Genomic DNA, 17,484 nt, shown 5'->3' on the forward strand with positions numbered 1-17,484 from the left:
CGAACCTCCCGGAAGTGGCTGTCGCAGAGATCGCGCGCACTGGGCGGGAGCTGGAGAGCAGCGGCGAGAGCGCTGGCGGGGAGACAGGCTGGTCGCGGGAGGTTCTGCACTCCATCCTCTTACAACCAGGATTTGCTTTCTGCTTGCGCTAGACTGAGGTCCCCATGACGGAGTTATCCGAAGAGGAGAAAACCTGTTCCGGGTGAGCCCAGGCCGCCCCGGAAATGCGATGGCCGAGGAGCGGGCACCAAGGACCAGACTGAGGTGGGAGTCAAGGCAAGGGATGTAACTATGATTTTGGCGGTCTTCGCCCCACCCGAGTGAGCCCAGAATCGCCAGAATATTGAAACCAACCACGCTTGCGGGGATGTTTCTCCCCTGAGTGAGGATTTTTAAGCGCTCTGCTCCATGTCACGGGCGGGAAACTGAGGCACAAGGCAGTAGCATCTGTTGCGTGAAAGTCCGTATTACCCTCTATCTGACATCTTGCCTTGACTCACTGCAGTCCAATCAGAAATTCTTCCACAGGTCTTCCGACGCTCGCCGTCCTGCCTTCCCTGTCCCTCGCTGCGGACGCACTTCCTCCTCTTTTTTTTTTTTTTTTTTTTTTAATATTTTCATTCATGTTCCTTCTCCCGTGTTCCTCGAATCATGATTTCACACACACTTCTGTCTCCCGTCCCCTCCTTTCACTCTCTCTTTGCTTTCACTCGCTCGCCTCTTTACCTTTGGCCCAAATAGATCCTTAAGTTAGTGTTTTGGGGCAACCGCAGGCAAATGTAGACCGTGTCGGGCTCGTACTTGACAAATCGAGACTCAGTAAGAGGCGTTTTAGAACTCTGTAAAAGGAGTTCGGTGACTTGATTTCTAGTCTAGGTTCAGCTGTTACTTGTGAGCTTGGCGCAATCACTTAGCCTGTCCAAGCCAATTCTTTTCTATGAAGACGGAAGCTGGATTCAATCAATCCCAAAGCCTGCTCCAGCTCTAAAATTCTCGGTCTCCTCAAACCATTCACTAAATGTTGGGCAATCACAGTTCCCTGACAAGTTGAAAACAAGGAATAAAAAGTAACTATTTTAGAATCATGTATCCAGTTTATATGCCATTCAGACTTGAGCCCTATTTTGGATCAGATAAAGATAGTTCTCTTTGGCATTTGATAAGGTGCTCATTTCATAGTAGTTCACTTGTGGGATGCTTTTGTTTAGGTAGTTATTGGAGTTAAACATAGTATATAATAAATTTTTTTACTGAACTTTCTCATTTTGTTTTCTTTAGATTGGGTTTCAAGCCAGGATACTGGATTCTCCTAGTTAAGATAAAGAGCTCTGAGTGTGTAACAGTGAAAATGGCATAATCTGCATTAACGTCCCACAACTTGAAGGCATGACAATTAAGGAACACACATGGACTTGTGGCACATGGAAATGTGTGCACAGAAAAAGGAAATCTATAATTTTCTAAAAGTAGGAAGGCATTCTTCCTCACCAAAATGGGTACATTCTGCTCAGTTATCAAGTTTGAAAATCTCCAAGAATTAAAGAGACTGTGTCACTGGGGTCCCATCATAGCCCTTGGTGTTATAGCAATATGTTCTACGATGGCCATGATTGACTCTGTGTTGTGGTATTGGCCTTTACATACAACTGGAGGAAGCGTGAATTTCATCATGTTGATAAATTGGACTGTCATGATTCTTTATAATTACTTCAATGCCATGTTTATTGGTCCTGGCTTTGTTCCTTTGGGGTGGAAACCGGTAAGAAAAAAGATCCCTTAAGATAAGGAACTCTAATGATAATCATATATTTAGTTTATGGCTTATCTGCTAACCAATAATATCAGACACAGCCTACGTTTTGCCTTGGTAGAGGCTAAGCCTATTATTCTAATTACTGATCATTTAGAGCTCAAAGAATTTATTTTGTATCTGAAAATATTCATCTAAATTAGTATTTCCCAGAGACATCTTATTGAATACTTGTCCTGCATTAAAAGAAAAAAAAAGTATGAAGCGGGATGGGGAGTCTATAGTCCTAAGTTTAAGAAATACTGCATCTCCTGCACCTCTTATAGTTCCACAATGCAGTTTGGCTCTAGGATCTTTACCACGTAATACATTACCAGCCCTCAGAACTGAGAAAAACTCTTTAGAAATTGCTGGCTTAAATCATAAAGTTTTAAAATCAGTGTTAAAATCATCACATTAGGAAGTACAGTATGAATCATTTTGTGGCTTTTTAAAAATTGTAGAAAGCTTATGCTTATGAATTTCCATATTGCTTGCTGAGGGACACCACCTGATATCTTGTTAAGAAATGCAGAATCTTGGGCTCCACTCCAGACCTAGGAATCAGAATCAGCATTTAACAAAATCCCCAGGTGATTCCTAGTTACGTTAATGTTGGAGAAACACTAATGTAGTGTACTATTTAAAGTGAGTACAGAGATGGGTAAAACAAATTCATATTCTGAAAAACCTTATAATTGAGAGAAACCAAGGCACTTGTGTAAGTAACTAAGCTATAGAGAAGAATGGGATGAGTGCTGTTGCAGCTAGAAGGACCTGATCTTTTTCAGCTGTGGACCTGAGGGAGGAGTGGAAATTTCCTTGGATGGGGAAGAAGACATTTCAGGTTGATTCATGGTGGGAGCATATAGTCAGAAATAACAGGTTAGGTAGTGCCAATAAGGCTGAAACAAAGGCAGATTGTGGAAGGCCTCAAATGTGTGAGGGATTATTAGGCCATAGGGAGGTAGTAGAGATTTTCAAGCCAAGCTCTGACCTAATCATCAGAGTTGTGTTATAGGAATACCATCCTGACAACAGACGGTTTGGATTAGAGAGAGACTACAGTAAAGGAAAGTAGTTAGAAGTGATTAAAATGGTGAAAGAGAAATTTCCTAAAGAGATCAGCTCCGATGTTTGAATCCCCACTCCAAAATACCTGCTGCATGGGCAGCTACCTTTTTCTTGAACTCCTCCCATTCTAATAAGAGTCTGGGAAAGTAGAACCAGCTACACTCAGTGGCAGCGGGTTTGGGTGGAGCATGGGGAAGAGAAATTAAAAATGAGTTCTGGGTAATTGGAAGAGCATTGTGGCTGTTACCGGAAACTCATTTTTAAAAATATTTCAGCTCAAGTAAAAGGTCTGGAAATGCAAGTTAGGATTCCAACCTTATCCCTGCACCCCATAAAAAAAAAATCAAACCATACCAAAGCATTTATTCATAAGACTTGACATGTTATTACTTAGGATCAGGTAACTGATATATTTTTGTTTATATTTTGCTACCAAGGAAAATTCTCAGGATAACATGTATCTCCAGTATTGTAAAGTCTGCCAAGCATACAAGGCTCCACGGTCACATCACTGCAGAAAGTGTAACAGGTACTGTCTGTCTTTGCTCCTCATTGGGGACTGATTAGCTTGATTACTGGCCTTATGTTCTTTCTATCACATCAGTCTTAGTTTTAGTCTCTATAAGGGGGCTTCTTTATAAAAAAAACATTGTCAAAATACTTATGTCCATATCTCCATTTTGTTCTTAAGCTATCAATGTTGATAATAAATAATCCTCTTTTTTGTTATAAGTGAAAAGATTTGATTGATTGATTGATTGATTGGAAAAATACACGTTTACTTTTCTTCTTGCCCTGCCAAGAGTAAAAAGTTACGCCTTCAAGTTATTTCCATAGATCAGGATTAATTGTGCTTGTCTGCTGTCATCTTGACTAGCTTTAGAATTGTTCTGAGTCTAAATTATAAGGGACACCTGCCCTTTCCATGATTTGGGTTGACTAATACTTACACTTTATGCAAATCTAATAAATGTATTCAGACGCATATTATCACTACTGTTTAATACAAAAAAACTTAAGGGAAGAAAACTGAATCACTATAAGAAATACGAAATAAACTAGAACCTTTTTAAATACACAGCTCTGCCACTGATTAATAACAAATTTGTGATAAGAATGTTGAAGTTTAGGAAAACCATTTGTGGCAAAGATAGTTTGATATGAGCCCAGGAAATGTTCTTCTAGCAACAAGGGAAGGAAGCTCGGTAAGACTTTGCTTGTTATACCACATCTTATATTCCATAGTTAGCTTGCTTAGCTCAGAAAATCCACATCTAAAAGATGAGAACAGGAAGGAAGGAAGTTACAAGATCTGCTGGGTCCCATGAACCCCGGTAGAGATTTAGAAGTGATATTGTTGAATCTCTGTTGTACTCCACTTCAGTCACTGCATTTCAGAGCTAGAGGAAGACCAGGAACCCATGCTTATTTCTTTATAATGAACCTCTCAGTGGCCTCCTGACTTCTTAAAACAAACTCACTTGTAGCAGACATCTTTTCCTCAGAAGCTGTTACAAAGCCCGACTTTTCTTGTGCTATTTAGAATTTAAAAGAAGTCACTGTTCAGAGTTGCTTAAAAACTCATAAAGACTTTGCTTTCTGTTGCATGGAGTAGAATTCCTCTATGACTCATGGACATGCTGGATTCCTGTTTGCCTGATCTTTTGAAGACTAAAGTTATTTGAAGTAGACAGGATTTTCTGCCTCATGTTTTGTGTAAATTTTTCTTGTTAGATGTGTGATGAAGATGGACCATCACTGTCCTTGGATCAACAATTGTTGTGGTTACCAGAATCATGCTTCGTTCACACTGTTTCTCCTTTTAGCACCACTGGGTTGTATTCATGCTGCTTTCATTTTTGTTATGACTATGTACACACAGCTTTATAATCGGGTAAGTGACAGTGTTTGTTACAAAATCACTGATGCCAAATTAAGTGGTAGTTATGATTACTTAAGAAGTCTCTTTCAGAAATATGATTTCTATGATTTAGGTTGAGAAACAGAACTTTGCTTTACCTATATGTGAATTTCTTTAAAAAAAAGTATTAAAATTTAATTTTTTTCTTAAGATTTTATTTATTTGAGAGAGAGAGCATGAGCGGAAGGGGGAGGGAGAAGGAGACTCCCCGTTGAGTAGAGAGCCCCACACGGGACTCGATTCCAGGACCCTGTGATCATGGCCTAAGCTGAAGGCAGCCGCTTAACTGACTGAGCCACCCAGGCGCCCCAACACTTAATTTTTAAGATGAGGAAAAATTATTTTTTTTGGAAACTTACCTTACCAGCTGTAGTTGAAGTTGATAATATTTTATTGCTGTATATATAATTTATTTGATTTCACACTTTGTAGCTGTGACAAGAATAGAGGGAAAAAAGGAACAAGAAGAAAAAGACAGCCTGATATTTTCTATTTCCATCTAATTCATGTGACAAGTTGCAGTTCTTTTGTTCATTTCTAATTCCAGTGCCCTGGAAGGTAGCTCATGGAGCAGGCACGTGTCCTAAAATATCCTCCAGAAGATTAGGTTGACTAATGGGCAGGTAGTCAGGAGATAAAGTTCGGGGGTTACAAATCAGTCCCTAAGGAAGCCTGGTGGGTAAATGATTTTCACAGGCCTGAAAGGACTGCAGCACCCGGAGAACATATGCCCTTCACAGGTGGGACAGCCCATATTCACCTGGGCCAGTTTCTGGTGTTTGGAAACCTAGTCCAGTAATACTAGATCTTCTAGCTTTTCAGGAAAAATCAGAAAATCTGGACTTTTTTAACATCTCCTGATTTTTAAATGTTGGCACCTGGCTGAATATTTTCAAACGTTTTGCAGGCCAGGCAGTAGGCATCTGCAGGGCAGGTTTGGCTGCATCTTTGCCAGTTTTTAACCTCTGGTTGTGGCACATGTGGGAAGAAACTAAATTCTAGGCTGTCCTTTTTTTTTTTTTTTTTTTTTTTTTTGCTGTGGAAGATTTCCATATTGAAAAGCAAGGAGAAGACGGATGACACAATTACAATTTAGATGGATGTCTAGTGCTGTTCATGCGTATTAATGTTAGTGGGGTATGCCTTACGCTCTCTGAGGAAATAATTAAAAACAAAAAAACGTAACATTTGAAAAAAATGAAGAATGACATCCTGCATATCAGTATGAGTTCAAGCCCCAGTATTAATTAGAAACAAATTAGAAATTCATTTGCTTTTAGCCACAGCTTCAGATTATCATTTGTTGATCTTTTTTGATCAAGTTGTTTTAAATGTTCCAGTACAGTCTGACCATTTATGACAGCTGAGTATTTCAAGTGTGTGCTGTCGTTTGTAGCTCTCCTTTGGGTGGAACACGGTGAAGATTGATATGAGTGCAGCCCGGAGAGATCCTCTTCCAATTATCCCGTTTGGATTAGCAGCATTTGCGGCCACCTTGTTTGCCCTGGGATTGGCTTTAGGAACAACCATAGCTGTTGGGATGTTGTTTTTTATCCAGGTAAGTTTCTTGGTTACCTCTAACTAAAAGTTGTCAATTTATTGGGGCTGCTTATAATGAGAAAGAGATAAAGGCTACATTTAAATGTGCAGTATGAAATGGAAGTTATTGTTACCTATTCCATCGTGGTAACTGATCTCTGTACTAGTCAGATAATTTTGAAGTAACTTTCCCAGAATTTCCAGGTAATTGATTTAATTTTTAAAATGTTGTCTTAGAGTTATATATCACTTTATAGTTGAGAAAGCTCTTCTCACATTATAGTCTGTCTTGATCTTCACATCAACCCCCAGAAAGAGTTGAAGAGGAGTATTTTTCCCTTGCTTACAGATGAGTAATTGAATCACAGAAAGGTGAAGTGACTTAACCCAAGATCACCCACTCATGTATTCAATAAACGTAATTATTAATGCTGTTTTATAATAGCATGTATTTAATCATCATCATCATAATACAGCCAACGTTTATTGAGCGCTTACTATGTGCAAGACGCTGTTTTAGGGACATAACATGTAGTAGTTCATGTAATTTCAATAACAACCCTATGGTACCTGTGCTGTTTAATGCTACCCTGGTGACTTACTCTAATTTCAGAGGCTACAATAATGAAACTGAAAAGCGTCCTGCACCTAGGGAAGTCGCAATTAGTAGTAAACGTTTAACTAATACTGGCTCATGTGTGTATCACAGATTTATGAACAAAGTGCTATGAGAACACATAGGAGGATGTGGCCCTAAAGAGATCACAAAATAGTTAAGACTCATTCCATTCACTTAATTAGCTTGTTCATTAATTGAAGGCCTTCTGTGGGCCAGGTGGTGGTGTGCTCGGCCATAGGAATATGATGAGGACTCCTTGCCCTGAGTGTTTTTACTGTGCCACACTGTTTCTGTGGACACAGCCAGACTAAAAGGAGACATAGACCTCTCAGAGAATCAGAAATGCTGGCTTCAGGGCTCTGGTACACCACCCAACCCTTTTAAACTCGTAGTTTTACAATATGCTGGTTTTGTTTATACTTCATGTCTTCTATTAACCTGGGATCAAATTCTTTGATAAAATTCCCCCTCTAATTAAGAATCATATTAGAAATAAATTAAAACCCTGTGGTGTAAAAGCCTACATAAGTGGAATTAGTCATAGCTAGGAAAATCGATTAATAGAATCAAAACTGAATATATTTTATTTTCAAGGCAAGCAGAATATCTGGGTTGACTGAGTCACTTTGTTGTAGCAAATAAATTAATCATAAACTTAAGGTTAAAGATAGTGATAAGAGATTTTAAGGCAAAATCCACAAGTACTGATTAAATGGATTATATCAATGTTTTATTAATACTCTGGAAACCTTGTTCAGAAGATAGTACTTAAAACATGAACCTTTATTAAAATAGTAGATGTAGATTCGGTTATGGATTGTCACAGTCATTTTGTGGAGTGGCACTGTGCTTAAGAACAGGCAGTCAGATGGACCACACCCTGAGTGTGTTACTTAACCTCTGTTATCCTGGTCTCTTCGTCAGTGGAATGGAGCAATAAAAACTATCTTATAGGGTTACTACGAAGATGATAATCTTAAATGAACCAAAGTTTCATCATAAAATGTTTCTGTTTATCATTTAATTTTCAGATGAAAATAATTCTCAGAAACAAAACTTCTATTGAATCATGGATTGAAGAAAAGGTAAATTTTAATAATTGTTTCCTCAATCTCAATAAAGATTAGTTCAGGGAAAAAAAGAAAAGATTAGTTCATAGACCAGATTAACTAATAAATGCCTAGAAGTGAAAACTTCACTACTAGGTGGCTTTCTTAAGTCATTTCATGCCACATAAAAGATAAATGTAGGAAAGAAACATTTTGATTCATTCTTGGTTTAATATAACTCCCACTGCTCATTCACCCTGAGTTGCTGAAGAAGCTAAGCCATACATTAAACCATTTGCCCATTCTTTCTCAGATTAGGAGTTAAGGCAGACCATTTGGAAAGGAACTTCTGTCCTACCAAGGTGCCATCAAGTTTTTTTCAGTGCCTTAGGACTAGAAAAACGTTCATAAGCCCTACTAGATAGGGCTTATAGCATAGCTTGCTACAGACCTCCCAACCTTTAATACAGTTGTGATTCTGTTGTAAAAAGTCAATCTGACTGCTCCCTGCCTAAAACTTCTCAGAGCCTCACCATCACTATAGCAGCAGGGGTTATAAATCCAAATGCCTGCAGGGGCCAGGCAGATAACCTAGGTGACAGGAGCCAGCCTGGGTACTAGAGCTGCCTAACCGATGAAGCTGATTGTTACCCTGGAAGGTGCTCACTCACTGTTCTGGGTTCATCTCATTGTTTTTCTGGAAAAGTAAGAGATCTGGATTTCTGTGACACCCCTTTTTTGTTTTTATTAGCAAGCAATTCAAATTAAAAGCAAAAAACCTTGTGGGCCAAATAAAACATACCAGTAGGATATATTTAGCCTCCTGGCAGCCAGTCTGTGAACTTGAAGTTATAGCAGTAGGTTCTTAAACTTTTTGGTTTCAGGACCGTTTTACATTCTCAAAATTGTTAAGGACACTAAAGAGCGTTTGTTACTGTGTGTAATGTATATCAGTGATTGCCATATTTCCTGAGAAACATTTTGAAGATTTATGATTTCATTTAAAAATAATAATAAACCCATTATATATTAATAAAAATAGCATATTTTAAAAAATTATTGTTTTTCAAAGTAAAAAATAGGGAGAAGAGTGGCATTGTTTTATATTTTTACAAATCTCTTTAATATCTGACTTAACAGAAGACAGTCGGATTCTCACATCTCCTGCATTCAATCTGTTGCGATATGTTGCTTTGATTGAAGTATATGAAGAAAATCCAGCCTCACACAGATAAGTAGGTAGAAAAGGAGAGAGTATTTTAATAGGCTTTTTAGTTAATAGTGGATATTCTTTGATACTACATGAAAATTTGACAGGTGATAGCCTTGAAAGGTTAGTTGTATGTGAGATGTGAAGCTCTGTCAGTAACCGCACATTTCAGTCCATCAGTACCTCTTGCTCTTCGAATGGACCTTTTACCCATACATGATTGTATAACGTCAGGTATTGGTCATTTGGAAAATACAGCTCTATAGGGTAATGCAGATTTTCCAAATGCTGGCACATTCATTCATATCACTACCAATTTTATGGGGAAAAGTCCTTTATTTTGGAAAGCTGTCAAGCTTACAGTGGTGGATACAAATTTTCCAAAATTCTAATTTTCACCTGAAAGCCTTAATTTTTTCATTGACAACAAATAGTTGTTTACATTGAAGTAACAGCTTGACTTTATTCATATTTGAGAAAATTTCTGCCAAACATTGAAGTTTCAGTAACCTTAGTTTGTTTCATTACTCATTCTCTCCAGTAAAAATAGTGTTATATGAAAAAAGCTGGCTACGCAGCTTTTGTTAATTCACAGCTCAAACAGATGTTTTCCTTGAGAAAACGTGCTGTATGTTATTCCCCCTCTTGTCACACAGAATATTGAGAGGACATCTACTTGAGAGTTGAGATTAAGTAAAAATCATAGTTTTTATTGCATCATCAAGGACTTATGTAAAACTTTTGTTTGGGTTTGTATTTTTTTTAATTATGAGTATGTAACGGTGAAGAATATAATATCTACTTACACAGGTTGGTGCCACTGACCTGACTCCTGCTTAAGGTACCAGCAATTTTACCCACTATTGCAAATGTCAACACGATGAAAAAGGCAAATAACATGTTAGTATTAAAATGAAAGTTGTTTGACTTTGTTGAACCCTAAGAAAATGTGTTGGGGACTGGAACAGGGGTGCAAAGCATGCTTGGAGAACCACTGATACACATGTTTAAGTCCAGGCTCCTTAGCTTATACATAATCAAACCTTTCGTGTGTTCCCCTGGTCTGTTTCTTCTGCGTTTTCTACCTCTCCCCACCCCATCTCACCCTTGATACCAACTAAAATAAAAAACTCCTATTTTATATATCATAAGCTTCTGTATCTTTCCACATGTCATTCTCTACTTAGAACACTCTTCCTTCCTCTTTTTTGCTGATTTCTTATGCCTCAAGACCTAATTTAGGTGTCATTTCTTCAAAGAACCTTCCTTGACTCTCCCTAGATTAGCTAAATAGTTTTTTTGCCTTTCCTGTAGCACCTATTGCATACCTCTGCTGCCTTTTTCTTTTTTTAAGAGAGGAGTGAGCACGAGTGGCAGGGAGGGGCAGAGAGAGAGGGGGAGAGAGAGAATCTTAAACAGGCTCCACACTCAGCGCAGAGCCTGATGTGGGACTCGATCTCAGGACCCTGAGATCATGACCTGAGCCAAAATCAAGAGTCGTATTGCATGGTGCACTGGGTGTTATACGCAACTAATGAAGCATCGAACTTTACATCGGAATCCAGGGATGTACTATATGGTGACTAACAATATAATAAAAAATCATTTAAAAGAAACATATTAAAATAAAAAATAAATAAAAAATAATAATAAAAAAAAAGAGTCGGATGCTTAACTGACTGCGCCGCCAGGCACCCCACCTCTGTTGCCTTTTAACACAGTATTGTTGGAATCCCCCCAACTTCAGAGTGCTTCTCTGAGGCTGAGACCAGGCCTTAGTCTTTTTTGTAAGCTACTCTCATCCTTAGCACTATTTCTTTGTTAATAGCCTAAATCTGTTCTTTGAGACTCATCCATTTTGAAGACTCTGAGACTTTTGTTTATAAAAAGGGAAAATAAATTATCCTTTACTCTTTTGGTGGGAATTTACACAGTTTAGTATGGTCATACATACATATAGCTTGATGTCAATTGTTTTAATTGAATTAACATCAATATTACTTTATAAGTAATTGCAAGAAGGCTTTCCCTAAAATATTGTCCCCTGATAATAAAATATTTCAAGATATCATTTCTAGTTAATGTAATATATCATCATTAGATTAATAGTTTTTTTTTCTGATGACCAAGGCTCTTCATAAAGTGCAATGCTAAATCTAGAAGTTATTTTAAAAATAACTGGCACTCTGTTGCTGACTAAAAAATACAAATAAATGATTATAGAAAATTTATCGAAATTACCAGGCACTAAAATTGATACAAATTTCACCTGGGTTTGTACACTTATTGTAAGAATAAATAATGTATCTTTATACCACTAGGTGTCAGTGGTACTTAAGAAATTCTAAGCTGGTTTATCTCAAGTTAAAGTTAACAATTTAAGTACCTAGAATATAATTTATGCAACCTGAATATTTATGTATATGCATAAAATGTACATATAAATGCATATGTAAGTGAGTATATATACATGTGTAATGGTATAAAAAAACTTAAGATCTGCACATTTCCGCTGGTTTTTTAAAAAAATAATTTTCAGAAAATGATGACTCCCCTGGAACCCATTTTCCTGGCCATTCCCACAAGTGTTGTTGCCACCCAGGATATAACTGTTGCATTCTGCAGCACCCCTGAAACAGTTCCTTTCAGCCTGAATAAACTCTTGCTTCCTCTTAAATCTTTTTATCAACATCCCTTCTTTACACCTGGATTCTTTGTTTTGCCGAACAACAAAGAACATTGAGGATTTGTTATATGTGGAATAAAGCTATTAACTTATTTATTTATTTATTTAGATTTTATTTGTTTGAGAGAGAGAGAAAGAGAGCACGAGCTGGGGGAGAGGCAGAGGGAAAGGGAGAAGCAGACTCCCAGCTGAGCAGGGAGCCTGATGTGGGGCTCCATCCCAGGACCCTGAGACTATGACCTGAACCCTGCCTGAAGGCAGACGCTTAACCAACTGAGCCACCCAGGCGCCCCACTATTAACTCTTTTAATAAGCATTTTTGAATGCTTGTTCCTGAATAAGCCCAGTCAGACATTTCCTGAATGATCTCATACGAGGTTGGTGTTATATAGCAAGTTCCTCTTATATTATGATAAGTTTGTCTATCTCTTCTGTGTATACTAACGTTACAACAAGGAGGAAATATTTTTAGGAGTGATACAAATTTGAGGAATAAATGTATATTACTATCAGTACTATCAATAGTATATTATTTAGTAAGCCTTTTAGGGCAGAGGCATCTGCCATCTTACCTCTTTGTTACCCACAGGCTAAAGATCGAATTCAGTATTACCAACTGGATGAAGTCTTTGTTTTTCCCTATGATATGGGAAGTAGATGGAAGAACTTCAAACAGGTATTTACGTGGTCAGGGGTCCCTGAAGGAGATGGACTAGCGTGGCCAATAAGAGAAGGCTGTCACCAGTACAGCTTAACAGTAAGTATTTCTGTTCAAATAGTCTTTCCTTTCTGTTTCACCCTCGTCTCTTTAAGTGCCCCTTAACTCAGATGACCTTTTATAGTAAAATAAGTCATAAAAGTTTTTTTGTTTGGCAAAAATATAAATTAACAATCCCAAAGCACTCCTTTTATCATGCCTCTCTTTTAATTTAAATTTCTCTTTGATCCTCCATACATGTGCCATAAAGTCCTGATCCCTTCACTTGGTTATAAAATCTGACCTAAAACTGCTCCAGCTACTTCCTAACGGCCTTTCCAATCGGCCTGCTTTCCTCAGTGAACTCCTTTGTGTGTTCCTGCCACCTAACTCTGTCCACATCCTCTTCTCTATCGGAAATTATCAAGGCCAGTTTCAGTCCCATCTCATCTGGATTTGGTGCTTAACCATATGCTACTGTATGGTGCCCATGAGGTCTCATTTTTATTTAATTCTTTTATATCTTTAATCTGACAAGATTCAGTACAGAGATCATGAGTTATCTTGATTTCCCCTAGTATATCTAATATAGTACCATTTAATAAATTGTTGATGAATACGTGAAGAAAAGTCATAATGATGACTTTTAGTGGAGACTTGCGGGTGAATTTTGCAGTCTGTCTACCTTCTCTCTAAAGAATCCGTGAATCCCTGTGTCATCTTTACCTTCAGGACTAGCCTGGAAGCCCCATGAGGGCAGTGAGCATATGTCCCTGACCCCTGGGCCATAGCGAATGCTCAGTGAGTGTATGCAGATGAAGACAGGAGAGAGAATGTGGAGAAGAAAGCCTCGTGTCAGCTCCTGCTCTCAGTCATAGGGACTTTGACTTCTCTAAAAAAGCTTTCCACTTCTCTAAAAAAACAAAAACATGTGGCCTTTGAATTGTCAGCACTGAAATGCTGGAAAATTGAGAGTTTGTCATGTCACTCTGGTACCGTAGATGGCAAAAGGCTATTTTCAACACTGAGATAACATTTTTTCTTTTTATATCTCCAAACAGATTGAACAGTTGAAACAAAAAGCAGATAAAAGAATCAGAAGTGTAAGTAATATTTTTGCAATGATACTAGTTTGTTTTTCTTTTTGTCAGGCTCTACACTTCTGCATAGTTTTCAAAATTGCCTTTGAGTAGAAGCCAAATATTAAATAATGTTTCTTAATACAGTTGTTGAAATTTGATGCAGTTCACTTTTGTTTTCTCTAAGTAGTTCAGACTGGAGGTTTGGAGGGAATGTAAGCAATTTATATTGCCAACAGAAAAATAATTACCCTCAATATAGCTCATTAGTATGAAACCCATCCTTACACTTCTGCTGTACAATTTGATGGCCACTAGCCACATGTGGCTATTTACATTTAAAGTAACTAAAATTGGGGCGCCTGGGTGGCGCAGGCGTTAAGCGTCTGCCTTCGGCTCAGGGCGTGATCCCGGCGTTATGGGATCAAGCCCCGCATCAGGCTCCTCCTCTGGGAGCCTGCTTCTTCCTCTCCCACTCCCCCTGCTTGTGTTCCCTCTCTCGCTGGCTGTCTCTCTCTCTGTCGAATAAATAAATAAAATCTTTAAAAAAAATAAATAAAATAAAGTAACTAAAATTAAATAAAATAAAAAATTCGGCTCCTTGGTTGCACTAGCCACATTAGAAGTGCTTAGTAGCTACCTGTGTCTAGGGGCGACCACATTGGTTACCACAAATACAGAACATTTCCGTCACTGCAGTAAGTTCTGCTGGGCAGCAGTGCTCTAGAATTTAATTCTTAGCTATGTGCTTGAAATGCAGGTAAGGAAAGCCTGGAGAACTAGAAACATCAGTTGCCTCCTGTAAAGGAATTGGGAGGGAAAGACTTGTCACCTGATACTTCGGATCTACCTTTCACAGTTTAAATTCAAACTTACAGAAATTCGGGGGTAAACGTTAAATTGTTTTTCTGATTACGGATGCCAGGTACGTTATAGAGTAATAGAAGATTACAGTGGTGCCTGCTGTCCTTTGAATAAAGGAATCAAAACCTTCTTCACCAGCCCCTGCACTGAAGAGCCTCGAATAAGGCTACAGAAAGGGGAATTCATCTTAGCCACAAGAGGGTTACGGTAAGTGATAGAAAGTACTGAATTTTTTTAATGATGAAATTAGCATCTAGCCTAAAAAAAATAATTTTAATTTTTTAAATATTTCAGATACTGGTTGTATGGAGATAAAATTCTTGATGATGCCTTCGTAGAAGGTATGGAAATGGGAGGAAATGTTTAATAGACAAGGCTGCTAGTAATAATTCCAAATTTTGTGGGAATAACTCTTAAAAACAATCAGTGTCACATGAATTAGGGCACATAATAGAAAGACACATCATCAAGCAACAGAAAAAGGCTTCTTACATTATTTCTCCATAGCACTTCTATTTATCAGGTCTTTTTAGTGGCAGCTAGTATTGGAGCTCCTCATGATCTGAGTGACAGGCACTTGTAGAAGTGCTTCACTTGTGGTGGTGAAGTCGCCAACAGCCCTCATGTATGTTGCATTGATGAGGAAACCGAAATGCACAGAGGCTGAGCACCGTGCCCAAGACCACACTAAAAACAGGTAGAGCCAGACCTCCAAGCCAAGCAGTCTGGCTCTAGAGCCTGTACACTAAATCCCCGTGCCCTACGCTCACCCTGTGAATGAATACTCCTATGAAGTTATTATGGAAACTAACGATCTGAAATTTTCTGTCTTTAATTTTTTTTTTTTTTAGAACTGTTCCTTTTTAAAGTAAAGATTAATCCTGGATGCTTTTTCTAAAACACTGGGTTAATTGTAGGTTAACCCCATAAGACTGCTTAGGCAACCCTGATATAGAAATGTACATATTGGAAAAAACCTAAGAAGGAAATTCAGAGAGGCTACAGGGAGGTAGTTCCTTGAAACAGGAGAAGTATGACAGTGTGCCCCAAACACCACAATCACAATTATGTAAGTGAATACCCATGTTGGGAAATCCTGCCCACCGCCCCCCCCCCCCCGCCTTAGGGGTTGTCCTGAACCACATTAGCACCTTTCCCAGCTAATAGCATTTGGGAAATACTGGTTTTCTAGCTTGATAGACAGCATTTAAACATATTTTTTTCTCAGATTATGCTTATAAAAGATGGTAAAGGAGGAAAAAAGTAAAGCAGAACTAAAAGCTTATTGATTTGAAGTAATGGGACTTAGGTGGCTCAGAAATATCACTAAATCTATTCATGTCAATTTCATTTTCTCCCTCAGGTGTTTCACGAATCAGAGGCTGGTTCCCTAGAAACTGTGTGGAGAAATGTCCCTGTGATGTTGAAACAGATCAAGCCCCAGAGGGCGAGAAGAAAAATAGATAGCCACTGTTAAAGTAAAATTACTCTTTAAGTCCTCTCCATTACTTGAAAATTGTACATATTACTAAAGAATTATGCAATGAGCCTACTCTGGTTAAGGTGTTCTTTTCCTCAAAGGTGCCCTAGTGCCATAATCTATTTTATTACCATTTTGAAATGGAGAAGCCATTCTGCATATGCCTTTGAATTCCTGCCCCTCTTTTCCATCTCTTCCTCTCCCCAAAAGGAAAAACACTTCACCCAAGTAAATCAATTGCATTTTCTCTAGGGTTTTTTTTATGCGCTGCACACTATGGACCTCACCTGCAGACATAGTTCCCCCCTTTGGCAGGAGCATCTGCATGTGATGCTTTTATCCCGTTTCCCCCTCAGTTATTTCTTATGTAATATTCTAGATACTGTAGAACATAATATGTCAGATTCACTATAAGCTTAAATTTTATTACCTGTCTTTTAATAATGCAGATTTTGTCAAATCAAATAAAGATCAATGGATGTTCTGTAAAAATCTGGTTTTTACTAGACTCTTTCTTTTGGCTGACTGAAAAGGTTTGTCTTAGTTCTTTGTGGAAAAACTGCTCTACTACCTTGTGAAAAATTGGCATCTTTAATCATGAGTCTTAAGATATTAATGAGTATTAAGATATAAATGAATTAATGGCATGAGATCACAGCATTCTGGGAAACTTTCAACTTAGCTCCAACTGGTCTAGCTCTTATTACCTCCTTGACCTGCTCTCTTACTCCCTCCCTCATTCCAACTAAACCACACTGGCTGCCTCCCTATTCCTATGGGAGTAGGTCAAGTGTACACTTGAATCTCTCAAGACCTGAAGCGTATGTGAATGGTAGGATCTACTGGTGGATTGGATGCTTAATGTTGGGCTTGTCTAAGCACAGGTAGAATTAGAGAAGTCACCTACTCCCATACTAATTCTTTTCAAGGCAGGGAACTTGAGCTTTTGGGGGTTGTAACAGTTAACATTAAGGGAAGGGCACTTAGAGATTTAGCAGTGAATGAAACATTACTCTGTCCCATTCTAGTGATCGATGGGGAGGTAGACAGACAAGCAAAATTTGCATCAGATGGAGTCATGGAGTGGGAAGAAAGCAGGTAAGATGATCTGATGGAAGTGACCTTTGACAGTTGAAGGGACAAGTCGTGTGCCTCTGGGAGTAGCTGCATCTTAGGCAGAGGGAATAGCCAAACAACAGGTGGAATGTGCCTGGCATGTTTGAGGAGTAGGGAGGCAGCCAGTGTGGTTTAGTTGGAATGAGGTAGGGAGTAGGAGAGCAGGTCAAGGAGGTAATAGGAGCTAGACCACGGAGAGACCCTGTAGATTAATTGTTGTCTTCCCTTTGTTTCAGATACTCAAGAATAGACATTTCTTCAGATTTTCTGGGCTCAGGGTCTAGGGAGACCATCCAGGAACATTCTTACCTCCAGTTAGAAGACAGAAAGGAACACTGTTCAAGACTTCTTAGAACACAAC

At 38.5% G+C, this 17,484-nt stretch overlaps 1 protein-coding gene across 3 annotated transcripts; it reads left to right on the plus strand.

The window, feature by feature from the left end:
* Nucleotides 1-62: 62 nt before the first annotated feature.
* Nucleotides 63-16,500, plus strand: ZDHHC6 (zDHHC palmitoyltransferase 6). Of its 3 annotated transcripts, none has more exons than XM_045803121.2 (11): nucleotides 63-202; nucleotides 1,279-1,759; nucleotides 3,301-3,392; nucleotides 4,598-4,757; nucleotides 6,181-6,342; nucleotides 7,974-8,027; nucleotides 12,477-12,644; nucleotides 13,646-13,687; nucleotides 14,589-14,734; nucleotides 14,822-14,868; nucleotides 15,891-16,500. In XM_045803121.2, the coding sequence occupies exons 2-11, from the start codon at nucleotides 1,493-1,495 to the stop codon at nucleotides 15,992-15,994; spliced, it is 1,242 nt and encodes a 413-aa protein (XP_045659077.1). In that variant the 5' UTR covers nucleotides 63-202; nucleotides 1,279-1,492; the 3' UTR covers nucleotides 15,995-16,500. The 3 variants fall into 3 exon arrangements, with proteins under 3 accessions (XP_045659077.1, XP_045659076.1, XP_045659078.1); XM_045803120.2 differs by having other exon boundaries at nucleotides 125-264; XM_045803122.2 differs by lacking the exon at nucleotides 63-202 and having other exon boundaries at nucleotides 1,579-1,759; nucleotides 4,690-4,757.
* The last annotated feature ends 984 nt before the right edge of the window (nucleotides 16,501-17,484 follow it).

The sequence above is a fragment of the Ursus americanus genome, chromosome 6 (assembly GCF_024610735.1).
Source record: "Ursus americanus isolate L20-20 chromosome 6, mUrsAme1.1.p, whole genome shotgun sequence".
In the NCBI taxonomy this organism is placed as follows: Eukaryota; Metazoa; Chordata; class Mammalia; order Carnivora; family Ursidae; genus Ursus; species Ursus americanus.